The following is a 13,539-nucleotide window of genomic DNA, read 5'->3' as shown; positions in this document are numbered from 1 at the left end:
GGCAAATAATGTAGACAGAAAGTAAAGGAGATTCAAATGAGGTATCAAAGAAGACAGGAAAGATGGAAAGAACGATGGAAAAGAGGAAAGGGAAAAAGGAAAGAAAGATGGAAGTGAAGGAAAGAGAAGAATGTAAATCATGGAAGAAATATGTATAAAAGGGATTCAAGAAAAAAGGAGGAAGGAAAAACATCTAAAAATGGAAAAGGGAAAAGAAGCAGGAAACTAGGAGGAATTGATGGAAATAAGGAAAGACAGGAAAAGAAAAAGTAAGAGATGAAAGGAGTGATTATGAAAGCACTGAAAGATGAAGGAAAAAGAACGATCGAAGAAGGGAAGAAATGTGGAATCACGGAGCGCTTTCATAAGAAGGGTCGGGACCCCCCACTTTGCTGTGGGAAGTGTTTTTATTTTTCTGGTTACTCCTTTGCTCCTTTTCTCACTGACTCTCGTTACTGTGGCAATTACTCCCAATTACCTACTGTGAAACCCTGCATTGATTCTTCTCGCACTTGACTTTTGTTTTAGTGCCATCACTCCATCCGCTAGCCCTCTAAATGTAATTATCTTCCAGTCTCCCATTCACTTGCTAAGCAGATTTTGCACTTGTTTTAACAAAAGAGCCTTGCCATTATTTCGTGTAAAGTGCCTTCGTTTTTTGTTTTGGCTGTGTGCTGTTAATGCACCCAAGGAAAATAAGGTCGAGAAATTGCGAACTAGCTGGGAAAAAACAGTCTCGTCCTGAGTGTTATTGTTATCGATACTAAAGCTGATTAGATTCTGTAATCTGCTCTAAAGTAGTCGACTTAGAAAGCTGCATGATGAAGGAGGAAAGAAATGTCACCAAGGCACGGGTTAAACACTGGCTACATACCAATAAGATTTAACTGCAGACTTGACAGATAAGGAAGCATGTCAGGCAAACCCCTAGAAGTGAAACACAAAGCATGGCGTGGTGACACAGAGTAATAAAAATGCCCACTTACCATCTCTATATCTGAGACTGGGCCAAAGCTTGTCACATAAATATCCGTTTTGACTTCTGTAGCTGAGCCTGCAGAAAAATCAGATACACGTGGCACATGAAACATACGGGGAAGAGCAACATATGTTAATGTACAACACCCACACTGTTAAATATCTGTTGGACGAACTGGGGTAGATTAGCAATCTGGCACGATCGGGAGTTCTAGTGCTACCCCGTTATTTAGGGTTCAGGGGCCATAAAAGGGGAATAACATGCTAAAGTAGTTTTACTGCAGATATTTGCACGTTTTCACTGTAAATGCAAAATGGAATGTGGTATTATCCTATTTGAGTAGGGCAGTGTTACCACATTAATCAAAATGTAGGAGATCGGAGACATTTACACTTATACTAACGCCTCGCATGCCTACCATTACCAGAGTCCTCTAAGCGGGGTCTAATATTGTAGAAGAGCAAGTGTTGGCAATTGTGCTCCAAACTATTTCCAAATTAAACTTTTTATTTTGTTTACTTTATGCATGGCTAGTGTAACACTTTTTCTTGGATCGCCCCAGTCACAAAGACCACTCAGCAATATCTAGAACAGATTTCTAATGTTCCCTACAGTTCACATCAGAAGGTAATTTGTCTACATCAGAATGCCCCCCCCCCGACCCCCCCCGCCACCCCACAGGCTCCTTGAATTTCTGGAGTAGCTTGTTCCTTTATCCACGACCTATCTCAGAAGAGTGGCTGTGCATCTTGGGATGAGATACAGTGAGATAATTATACATAGGCATAAGACCACAACCAATCAAAATACCATAAAGAAAATGCACTAGCAACACTTGGCACCCAGGATACACATAATTCACTGCTTGTGTTATTTGACTGACCTCAAACTTTTTTTTGCATGAGTAAGGGTATTAGGCTTGGGTGGTAGTTGGGTCAATCCCTCATATGGGGTCCAGAGGGCACTTAAAACATGCCAAGACGTTCCCCAGGAGGACGTATTCCATTCAAGGTCCTGTTTGGAATGAGAATGTGAGTACCTGACCTCGATTGTGGCAGCACAGTGGCAGATGAAAAAGCATTTGACATCAATGATCGGTTGGCTGTTTTACAGGAACTCAATGAATTTCGGGCACTAGAAAACAACTTCCAAGTAAAATGCACCACCACCGGGGAAGTATAAGCAGTTTCGGCAAGACCTGCCTGGGTCTCGAAGATTGGGGATTTGGTCAGGGAAAAGATTGTTGACAAGAAAGAATTTGGGCCATTTTACAGAGCACCTGTACCTGTCCTGGCTGCTGAAGGAACAAGAACAGTACTTCTTCCGCCTCTTGCCAGCAAAAAAGAAAAGAGATTCATCTCCATTGTTCTGATCAAACCACACCATGTGCCCGATATTGAATAGCAGGCCGTGTGGGCTCCTAAGTAGCCACCGATCTCCTCTCTCTACCATACAGGAGGTTCAGACAGAAAGATTAATAACATTTGAAGATTCTACTATACGAAGCAACAGAGTTGCCAAAAACGGAATGGAACTCGTGCCTATTGAAATTGAACAAAAAGAAAATACAAATGAAACGCAGATCAAAATTGGGCCTGATGCTGACATCTATGTAAAAATGTCTCACAACGAGTCATCTGCCACTTCAACAAAACTTGCTGAGCTACCAAACATAGATCGTACTGTGCCTGGCTACTTCATCGGTTTTGATACCTTTACTCTGGATCCGAGTGAACCCAAGTCGCTACCAGCTCCTATTTCCCTCAAAGAAAAATTATATAAAATCTACCTTTGACTTACTTTGTTTCTCCCTGGCTATAGCTCTGGATTGCAATTGGTCCACTCTTCCTAGTCCTTTGGCTAGGTGTAGTGACTGTCTTTTTCCTGCTTCTGAATGAACATTATCTCCCAGTAAGCTCCGCAGTACAACATGTGAACCTAGTCCTGAAACCACATAGGTCATCTCATCGTGAACAAAGAGACCTGCCCTTTTTAAACATTACAGTAGTTCCGATTCCTGAGGGAATGGTATGGGATAGGGTTTCATATGATGTATTTCATTGAATGATAATATCACCACCAGTACGTTCTCTGATGATTGGGACTTTGAAACTGTGACTAGTATGCTGTCTGATTAGAACAATCTGCTGCATTCTCTAAACACAAATTGTATGATGATACATCTGATTTTGATACCGTGTATTGTTACCAACATTATGGCCATAATTTCTTGCACTAAACAAGTATTCCGCATAATGTTTTTACATACCATCAATGGTAACATTGCCCAACACCACGAAAGGTAGTTCACAAACCTTTGAACAAACGTTTGCTTATTTTTCAGGGTTTAACATTTCAGACCCCACCTCATATTATTATACGGTTGCATCTACACCAGCAAAGAATAATATGCTTACTAATATGAAACAGATATACTCTGCTTCCTTTATTACCCAGCTGTCTTCACGGGGTTTAGACTTTTGGAGGGACACCATAGACACAAAACCTGTCTGGGGGACAAAGATTGGGAATTTCAGGGAACTGAGGCATTGTTTTAGAGCATGTCTCATGCCACAGCATGTTACTTGCCGCCACCCACTCTCCCCTTTTCCCGCCGCTGCTGCCCCGCGGCTCCGCACCCCGACCGAGCCCGCTTCCGTCTCCCTTCCGCTGCTCCCACCCCACTCCCCTACATATGCCGACCGCTGCGAGGGAGCGTGCGTTACTCCTTGACCTCCTGGACCAGGGCCAGCACTCTCCCCAGCAGCCCCTCCCGATCGGCGGCCCACAGCTCGGTGCTTCCTCCCAGCTGGGTCGAGCCGGCTGACGTGACTGCGCCGCAGGTCCTCCAGTGTCTGTTTTTTTCCGATTGTTTCCTGATTGCTTTGCCTGTTTTGTTTTGCCTTTTGTGTTGCCTATTTTATTTCTCCAGTGTTACTTGTGTTTGTGCCGCTCATTCCCTGTGCCCCTGATTGCAGCCACCCACTCTCTCCTTTTCCCGCCGCTGCTGCCCCGCGGCCCCGCCCCCGACTGAGCCCGCTCCCGCCTCCCTTCCGCTGCTCCCGCACCCCTCCCCTACATATGCTGACCGCTGCCTAAGGCTAGCCTGTCTGTGCCCGACCGCGACAGGACTGCGCCTTGCACCAGACCCCCTGGCCCCCGCGAGCTCCAAGGTGCCAGACGCTGCTACGATGCAAACACCCTCTGCGCACTCATCGCTGGCCGATCCTACACCTGCTTCCAGGCCACCCTGAAGCTCATCCACGGACCCTTCACCTGTCGAAACTGCAGCTACACCTGCCAGCATCCCCGGCATGTCCCGCACCCCCACCAAAGCGGACCACAACCACCTCAGATGCATACTGCTCAACACCCGCTCCGTCCACAGGCACACCGTCAAACTCTGGGACCTACTTGACTCAACCTCCCTGGACGTCATCTTCCTAACGGAGACCTGGATGAACTCCTCATCAGCACCCGACATTGCCATAGCCATCGGTGGCTACAATATCACCTGCAGGGACGCACCAACAGACCGGGAGAAGAAATCGCCATTGTCCACAGAAATACCCTTAGAAAATCTCGACCAACACCAATGACATCCTCAGCATCGCAGAACACCTGCACATCCAGATCCACATGGATCCCAACACCACCCTCGGAGGAACACTTGTGTACAGACCCCCCGGACCCTGGCCACAATTCATCGACTCCATCACAGACACCGTCAGCGCGCAGGCCCTGGCCTCCACAGACTACATCCTCCTTGGAGACCTGAACTTCCACCTCGAGAACACCAACGACAGCAACTCCACCACACTACTGGACAACCTTGCCAACCTCGGCCTCAAACAGCTCATCACGACAACCACCCACTCCGCCGGACACACGCTCGACCCCATCTTCTCCGCCAGCAGCCACGTCTCCATCAGCCTCTTCACTGAACTCTACTGGACCGACTACCGCTGCATCCACTTCTCCTTCAAGAAAAATACTGCACACAACCACCAGCAAAGAATCCCCCACCACAGCTGGAACAAGGACATCGAAGATCAGTTAATCACCACCCACGCCCGCAACCCACCGACGGACCACACCGACACCGACACAGCTGCCCGCAACCTCAAGCAATGTATTGACGGCTGTGCCAACACTCTCGCCCCGATCAAGAAAACCACAAACAGATGCACCAACAGAAGAGCCATTTGGTTCACCGCCGACCTTCAGACATCCAAATAGACCTGCCGGAGACTGGAGAAGAAATGGTGCAGCGAGCAAACTCCGGACAACCATGTAGCCCTCAAGAACGCCAGCCGCAGACACCACCAACTCATTTGAATGGCCAAAAGGACCTCCTTCAAGGAACGCATCGACAACAATGCACACAATAGCAAAGAGCTCTTCAACATCGTGAAGGAACTCGCCAACCCCAGCTCTAGCTCCAACGACATCCCGCCATCACAAGACCTCTGCAACTCTCTAGCTACCTTCTTCCACCACAAGATCACAGACATCCATGACAGCTTCACCACCCAGACCCCTCCGACAGCTGCCGGCACCGCAGCCTCACCGCCCCCCAGTAACACTGGCCGCTTGATTTCCTGGATCAACGTCAACAACGAAGACACCATCAAACCATGAACACCATCCACTCCGGCTCACCATCAGACCCCTGCCCCCACCACATCTTCAACAAAGCGAGCTCCATCATCGCACCCCAACTCCGTAAGATCTACAACAGCTTATTTGAGACCGCCACCCTCCCGGAAAGTTGGAAACACACAGAGATCAACGCACTGCTCAAGAAACCCAAGGCCGACTCAAAAGACCTCAATAACGTCTGGCCCATCTTCCTGCTCCTGTTCCCGGCGAAAGTCATCGAGAAGATCATCAACAGACAACTGACCCAATTCCTCAAAGAGAACAACACCCTGGACTCGTCCCAATCCAGATTCCGCACCAACCACAGCACCGAAACTGCCCTCATTGCTGCCACCGACGACATCAGGGCCCTGCTAGACAACGGCGAAACCGCGGCCCTCATCCTCCTTGACCTCTCGGCTGCCTTCGACACCGTCTGCCACCGCACCCTGTGCACACGCCTCTACAACGTGGGGATCTGTGACATAGCCCTGGACTGGATCCACTCCTTTCTCGCTGACAGAACCCAGAGAGTCTGCCTCACCCATTCTGATCCGAAGCCACCAAGATCACCTGCAGCATACCCCAACGATCATCCCTCAGCCCGACCCTCTTCAACGTCTACATGACACCGCTCGCCAACATTGTCCATTCGCACGACCTCAACATAGTCTCTTAGGCCGACGACACCCAGCTCATCCTCTCGCTCACCAAAGACCCCGTCACCGCCAAAACCAACTTCGACACAGGGATGAAGGCCGTCGCCGAGTGGATGAAGAGCCGTCGCCTGAAACTGAACTCGGACAAGGTGGAGGTCCTCATCCTCGGCTCCACCCCTTCTGCCTGGGACATCTCCTGGTGGCCAGCCTCGCTGGGAACTGCTCCGACACCCACCGACCACGCACGCAACTTGGTATTCATCCTGGATTCTTCTCTGTCAATGACCCAAAAAGTCAACACCGTCTCCTCCTCCAGCTTCAACACCCTCCGTATGCTCCGCAAGATCTACAGATGGATCCCCACCGAAACCAGAAGGACAGTCACCCAGGCCCTTGTGTTTGTGCCGCTCATTCCCTGTGCCCCTGATTGCCGCCACCCACTCTCTCCTTTTCCTGCCGCTGCTGCCCCACGGCCCCGCCCCCGACTGAGCCCCCTCCCGCCTCCCTTCCGCTGCTCCCGCACCCCTCCCCTACATATGCTGACCGCTGCCTAAGGCAAGCCTGTCTGTGCCCGACCGCGGCAGGACTGCGCCTTGCACCAGACCCCCTGGCCCCCACCAGCTCCAAGGTGCCAGACGCTGCTACGATGCCAACACCCTCCACGCACTCATCGCTGGCCAATCCTACACCTGCTTCCAGGCCACCCTGAAGCTCATCCACGGACCCTTCACCTGTCGAAACTGCAGCTACACCTGCCAGCACCCCCGGCATGTCCCACACACCCCCCACCAAAGTGGACCACAACCACCTCAGATGCATACTGCTCAACACCCGCTCCGTCCACAGGCACACCGTCAAACTCTGGGACCTACTCGACTCAACCTCCCTGGACGTCATCTTCCTAACGGAGACCTGGATGAACTCCTCATCAGCACCCGACGTTGCCATAGCCATCGGTGGCTACAATATCACCTGCAGGGACACACCAACAGACCGGGAGAAGAAATCGCCATTGTCCACAGAAATACCCTCAGAAAATCTCGACCAACACCAATGACATCCTCAGCATCGCAGAACACCTGCACGTCCAGATCCACATGGATCCCAACACCACCCTCGGAGGAACACTTGTGTACAGACCCCCCGGACCCTGGCCACAATTCATCGACTCCATCACAGACACCGTCAGCGCGCACGCCCTGGCCTCCACAGACTACATTCTCCTTGGAGACCTGAACTTCCACCTCGAGAACACCAACGACAGCAACTCCACCACACTACTGGACAACCTTGCCAACCTCGGCCTCAAACAGCTCATCACGACAACCACCCACTCCGCCGGACACACGCTCGACCCCATCTTCTCCGCCAGCAGCCACGTCTCCATCAGCCTCACCACTGAACTCTACTGGACCAACTACCGCTGCATCCACTTCTCCTTCAAGAAAAACACTGCACACAACCACCAGCAAAGAATCCCCCACCACAGCTGGAACAAGGACACCAAAGATCAGCTAATCACCACCCACGCCCGCAACCCACCGACGGACCACACCGACACCGACACAGCCGCCCGCAACCTCAAGCAATGGATTGACGGCTGTGCCAACACTCTCGCCCCGATCAAGAAAACCACAAACAGATGCACCAACAGAAGAGCCATTTGGTTCACCGACGACCTTCAGACATCCAAGCAGACCTGCCGGAGACTGGAGAAGAAATGGTGCAGCGAGCAAACTCCGGACAACCATGCAGCCCTCAAGAACGCCAGCCGCAGACACCACCAACTCATTTGAACGGCCAAAAGGACCTCATTCAAGGAACGCATCGACAACAATGCACACAATAGCAAAGAGCTCTTCAACATCGTGAAGGAACTCGCCAACCCTTAGCTCTAGCTCCAACGACATCCCGCCATCACAAGACCTCTGCAACTCTCTAGCTACCTTCTTCCACCACAAGATCACAGACATCCATGACAGCTTCACCACCCAGACCCCTCCGACAGCTGCCGGCACCGCAGCCTCACCGCCCCCCAGTAACACTGGCCGCTTGATTTCCTGGATCCACATCAACAACGAAGACACCATCAAACCCTGAACACCATCCACTCCGGCTCACTATCAGACCCCTGCCCCCACCACATCTTCAACAAAGCGAGCTCCATCATCGCACCCCAACTCCGTAAGATCTACAACAGCTCATTTGAGACCGCCACCTTCCCGGAAAGTTGGAAACACACAGAGATCAACGCACTGCTCAAGAAACCCAAGGCCGACTCAAAAGACCTCAATAACGCCCGGCCCATCTTCCTGCTCCTGTTCCCGGCGAATGTCATCGAGAAGATCATAAACAGACAACTGACCCAATTCCTCTAAGAGAACAACACCCTGGACTCGTCCCAATCCAGATTCCGCACCAACCACAGCACCGAAACTGCCCTCATTGCTGCCACCGACGACATCAGGGCCCTGCTAGACAACGGTGAAACCGCGGCCCTCATCCTCCTTGACCTCTCGGCCGCCTTCGACACCGTCTGCCACCGCACCCTGTGCACACGCCTCTACAACGTGGGGATCCGTGACAAAGCCATGGACTGGATCACCTCCTTTCTCGCTGACAGAACCCAGAGAGTCTGCCTTCCCCATTCTGATCCGAAGCCACCAAGATCACCTGCAGCATACCCTAACGATCATCCCTCAGCCCGACCCTCTTCAACGTCTACATGACACCGCTCGCCAACATTGTCCGTTCGCACGACCTCAACATAGTCTCTTAGGCCGACGACACCCAGCTGATCCTCTCGCTCACCAAAGACCCCGTCACCGCCAAAACCAACTTCCACACAGGGATGAAGGCCGTCGCCGAGTGGATGAAGAGCAGTCGCCTGAAACTGAACTCGGACAAGATGGAGGTCCTCATCCTCGGCTCCACCCCTTCTGCCTGGGACATCTCCTGGTGGCCAGCCTCTCTGGGAACTGCTCCGACACCCACCGACCACGCACGCAACCTGGTATTCATCCTGGACTCTTCTCTGTCAATGACCCAAAAAGTCAACACCGTCTCCTCCTCCAGCTTCAACACCCTCCGTATGCTCCGCAAGATCTACAGATGTATCCCCACCGAAACCAGAAGGACGGTCACCCAGGCCCTTGTCACCAGCAGGCTGGACTACGGCAACGCCCTCTATGCGGAAACCACAGCCAAACTTTAGAAGAGACTCCAACACATACAAAACGCCTCCGCACACCTCATCCTCAACATCCCCCGCCACAGCCACATCACCGCCCATCTAAAGAACCTGCACTGGCTCCCCGTCAACAAAAGGATCACCTTCAAGCTCCTCACCCACGCTCACAAAGCACTCCACGACGCTGGACCAGCATACCTCAACAAGTGACTCACCTTCTACACCCCCAACCGCCAGCTCCGCTCCGCTGACCTCACCCTCGCCACCGTCCCACGCATCCACCAAACCACTACCGGCGGCAGATCCTTCTCCCACCTCGCCGCCAAGACATGGAACACCCTCCCCATCCACCTACGACAGACCCAGGACCTATTGACCTTCAGAAGACCCTTCAAGACCTGGCTGTGCAATCAGTAGCTGCTCCCCCCCAGCGCCTTGAGACCCTCATGGGTGAGTAGCGCGCTCTACAAATGGCTGATTGATTGATTGACAGCAGATTATCTTCCTGAACGAAACTGTGCAACAGACTTCTTTTCTTGGACTAGCTAAAATCAAGGACTTGAATACACCTTGTATTTCCTTGCTTGCACTCTTTTAGGGATGGCAAAACTAAACAGAACATAGTGAGGGTACCCTAGATGACATTATGCTTGAAGTTTCATACAATTCATCAGGCCCCAATTGGAAGGGATGGTTAGTTTGGCGTATTGACACAAATAGGTCTCAGTCAAAATTCACGGGTACCAATAAAGGGTTTAGTATCCATAGGCCAGACCAACGCTATGTACAACGAGAACATCCGGGGGTGGCAACATTCTACAGTGTTGAGAAGTTATGCTTAGATTGGCTAAAAACCTCAATACTGCTCAGGTGAAACAACACTTGTCCTTACTCTCTGATGGCATGGATTTAAGGGATTTTTTCTAGGTCCCCAGAAACTAAGTCGTAAATGCTTCTGATATGCTATTTATAACGAAGTTTGGAACCTCTTTCAACAGGAACCTGCCGAGAGATTGAGTGAAATTGACAGAGTTAACCTAGAAATGGCTTTGGCAGTGCTATACAATAGCATGACCACACTAACATCCAGGATTTATTCCCTGGGCAACATTGTGTCTTTTGCTATAGATATAATGGAAGAGGATCTGTCCATCCTACAACATGGGCAATCGCAGTTCTGATCCATTCTATTATTTAGCTGGACGCTACAATCATTGGGCTCTGGTTACGTGTTCCGGCGATATATTAACAGTATGTCGCTGTCCTCTGCTTATAATTTAACAGAAAGGCAGACATCAATGGCACAAAGAGATGCAAAATATACAATGCTGCACATTGAAAAAGTGGACCAATTACCTTTCACTGTGGTTGAATCACCTTCCAATGAATGGATAATCCATGGCCATATAACATGGCCAGTGACAAAATTTCAATTTCAGGATTGTCTACACTACCACCAAGTAGGCAGGTATGAAGCGTTGGGGAAGGAATACATCCATAAATCTTTGGAACTGCCATACAGATTTAGATGCAGGAATTAGGACACTGAAGTATTTCTCACCAGTACAGAATGTGGGACTTCGTTAAGTGGGTCTCTAATTTGTCAGGATATTATGCTTCGTGTAATGGTTCAATCGCAAACTTATCCTGTCACATAAAATGGTCCCCATCTGCTGTTTTTCATCCTGTGTTCACTTAATGATGAATGATCAAGGTTATTGTGGGATGCTGCCAGGCATTGCATATCTGGTCACATTAAGTTCCAGGGTTACATGTTGTATGCAAGTATTGTTTCTACTAACCCACACAGCCAGCGAAGTGCCCCTATGGCCTTCATTGAATGTTTCCTTTATACGGTTTGATTCTCTGAGCAGACTGAAAGCCATTCTTTTACAGAAGGATGTGGACTTAACCTCAGCCCGAGATTCAGGTTGCAAGGTCCTCAGCTGAGATTCAGGCACTAGTATGAACAAACTTCCCGCTCCATTTTGGAGAAATGGTACATGGTATCTTTAACATGTCTGATATGAAGGGTATTGTACACCTTTTAAATAACATATGTTCTGGACTGTTGAGCACCTTTCAGGCATTCTTCGGAGTAGTTCCAGCTTTTATACACTCCGTATTAGGAAGCGTTTTTGGAGGGCTTCCGCTGATCCTGCTACTGGTAGTGGGTATCCTGGTTATAATTTTCCTGCTACGCAATGGACGTCCTAAACACCAAAGAGATGGAAAAAGCACTCTTGGAGCGATGTTGCTGTGAATGCATGGTACTCCATCTGGGCACACTTCGGCTTCGGAAGCTAAGCGAGAATTTGTTCTTATCATTCAGACCAGTCTGGATTGACTGTGCCTTGCCTGTCCTCCCCTGCTTATTCTGCAGACAAGAATGTGTGTTGGACCTCTGTCTAACACTTCCATCCATTGCACCTCCGGACATAGACGTACTGTGAGACCTGTTAAAGGCCCGAGTAGCACAGTGTCCTCAGCGTATTCCCATTTTGATTCCAGCATTCTTAGACTGACCACAGGATGCTTCAGCTCCTGTTGGAATGGACACCGGCTCTACGGCAAGTACACAGACTTCAGATGTTTCAAATGCTTCCTCAGCATCGGCTGTGGGAACTGGAGCAGGCCACCTTTGCTCTATAGACCTGATCCATGAGGTGTTACAAGGACCATCATCTGCGAAAGCAAGCAGCAGTGATGTTGTGTCTCCCACACAGGACACATAAACATTTGGCTCTCCTTGTGCTGGGAGCAATTCAGCCTTTTTCACACAAAAAATCAATTGGAATTCAAAAACATGCTCTCACTGAGCACCATGGCTTTCGTTATGCTCATTTAGTCTAACAGTATAGTGACTATTTAGAGGACTTATGGAGAATTTTGTACATTTACATCATGTTTTACACATACCATGGTTTTAGATGCTTTTAAAACCTGATATTGTTAGCAATGTCTTTTATGCTTTTTAAACAGGCATATTTTAGCATTTGCTACTTTGTCATACAGTCGGATGAGGAATGGGTGTTATAAATGCCAAAGTACCCCAATATAGGCCTAGGTAGTTACACAACCTTTTACCTATATTCGTCCTAACACTGTTCTTCATAACAGGTTTTGGTGTTGAGCTTTTACTTAGCTAGTTGCTGCATAAATGTTGTGTGGTTTTCTATGAAAAATAGCCACATTTAATATGCATGAGGATTCTCAGTATCACAGCAGGATTACCATATCCTGCATAATAACTCTGGATAAGGGTCATCACTATCATCACTGTTGGCCGGAACTGAATCTAATTACAGAAGGCAAACTAACTAGGTTTAAATATTATCAGCTTTCTGTGTGGTGGGAGGGTCAAGATTGGAATGAAGAGGAGGATGATACCTGGCTAGTTCAAGCATTAAAAACTGGTATCAGCAAGAAGGAGGTAGCTTTGTAGTATCAATCTTTGATTAGTGCAGAAGACGATTTACATAGGGATATTCAGAGGCTCTGGGGCAAGGGAATCTTGAATATCGATTTGAATGAAGTGTGGATGGCCTCCTTTGAATTGTTGAGAGAAACTGTGAAACCTGCTTATTTAAAACGCAATCAGCTCTTTACTGCATACAGGGTATATTGGTCCCCGGCGAGATTAGAAAAATTCTTAGGGACACATTATGAATGCCCAACATGCAAGGATTTATTTACGCTGTTAGTGCTCATGATCGTATGTATCTGTTTCTATCTCATGGTTGTTGCAGCACATGTACTTTACACTGGAATGATGCTGGTTCAATAAATGATTATTGAAAACATCCCATTCGTTTTTCTGTGTATCTCTCTGAGACAAAGTGAGCATGAGTGACTGAGCAAAAAGTACTGTACTGTTTCCTTGATCTCTGAGGGGTCAGGGTTGTCATTTTCAATAGTTGCCAGAAACTATTTGCTCCTTTGTAAGAGGGGCACATAGTGGCACTGTGAGCTAGCTGGTCTATAGTTTGCTATGGACAGATCTGTTTTTACTTTCTAAGAAGTACATTTTGATTACTGTGTTGTGGATTTTTATCATTTTGGTATTGTTT

General features: G+C 49.0%; 1 protein-coding gene across 1 annotated transcript in view; it reads right to left on the bottom strand.

Moving 5' to 3' along the window:
* LOC146810796 (gamma-aminobutyric acid receptor subunit alpha-6-like) overlaps positions 1-13,539 on the bottom strand; it is a 442,745-nt gene that overhangs the window by 415,774 nt on the left and 13,432 nt on the right. Inside the window, exon 3 of the mRNA XM_085617827.1 lies at positions 987-1,054. Within this exon, the coding sequence (XP_085473953.1) occupies positions 987-1,054 (68 nt within the window). The remainder of the gene's footprint in view (positions 1-986; positions 1,055-13,539) is intronic.

The sequence above is a fragment of the Triturus cristatus genome, chromosome 7 (assembly GCF_964204655.1).
Source record: "Triturus cristatus chromosome 7, aTriCri1.1, whole genome shotgun sequence".
NCBI lineage: Eukaryota > Metazoa > Chordata > Amphibia > Caudata > Salamandridae > Triturus > Triturus cristatus.
Note: the sequence above shows the minus strand (reverse complement) of the source record. Positions and strands in the feature narration are given on the sequence as shown.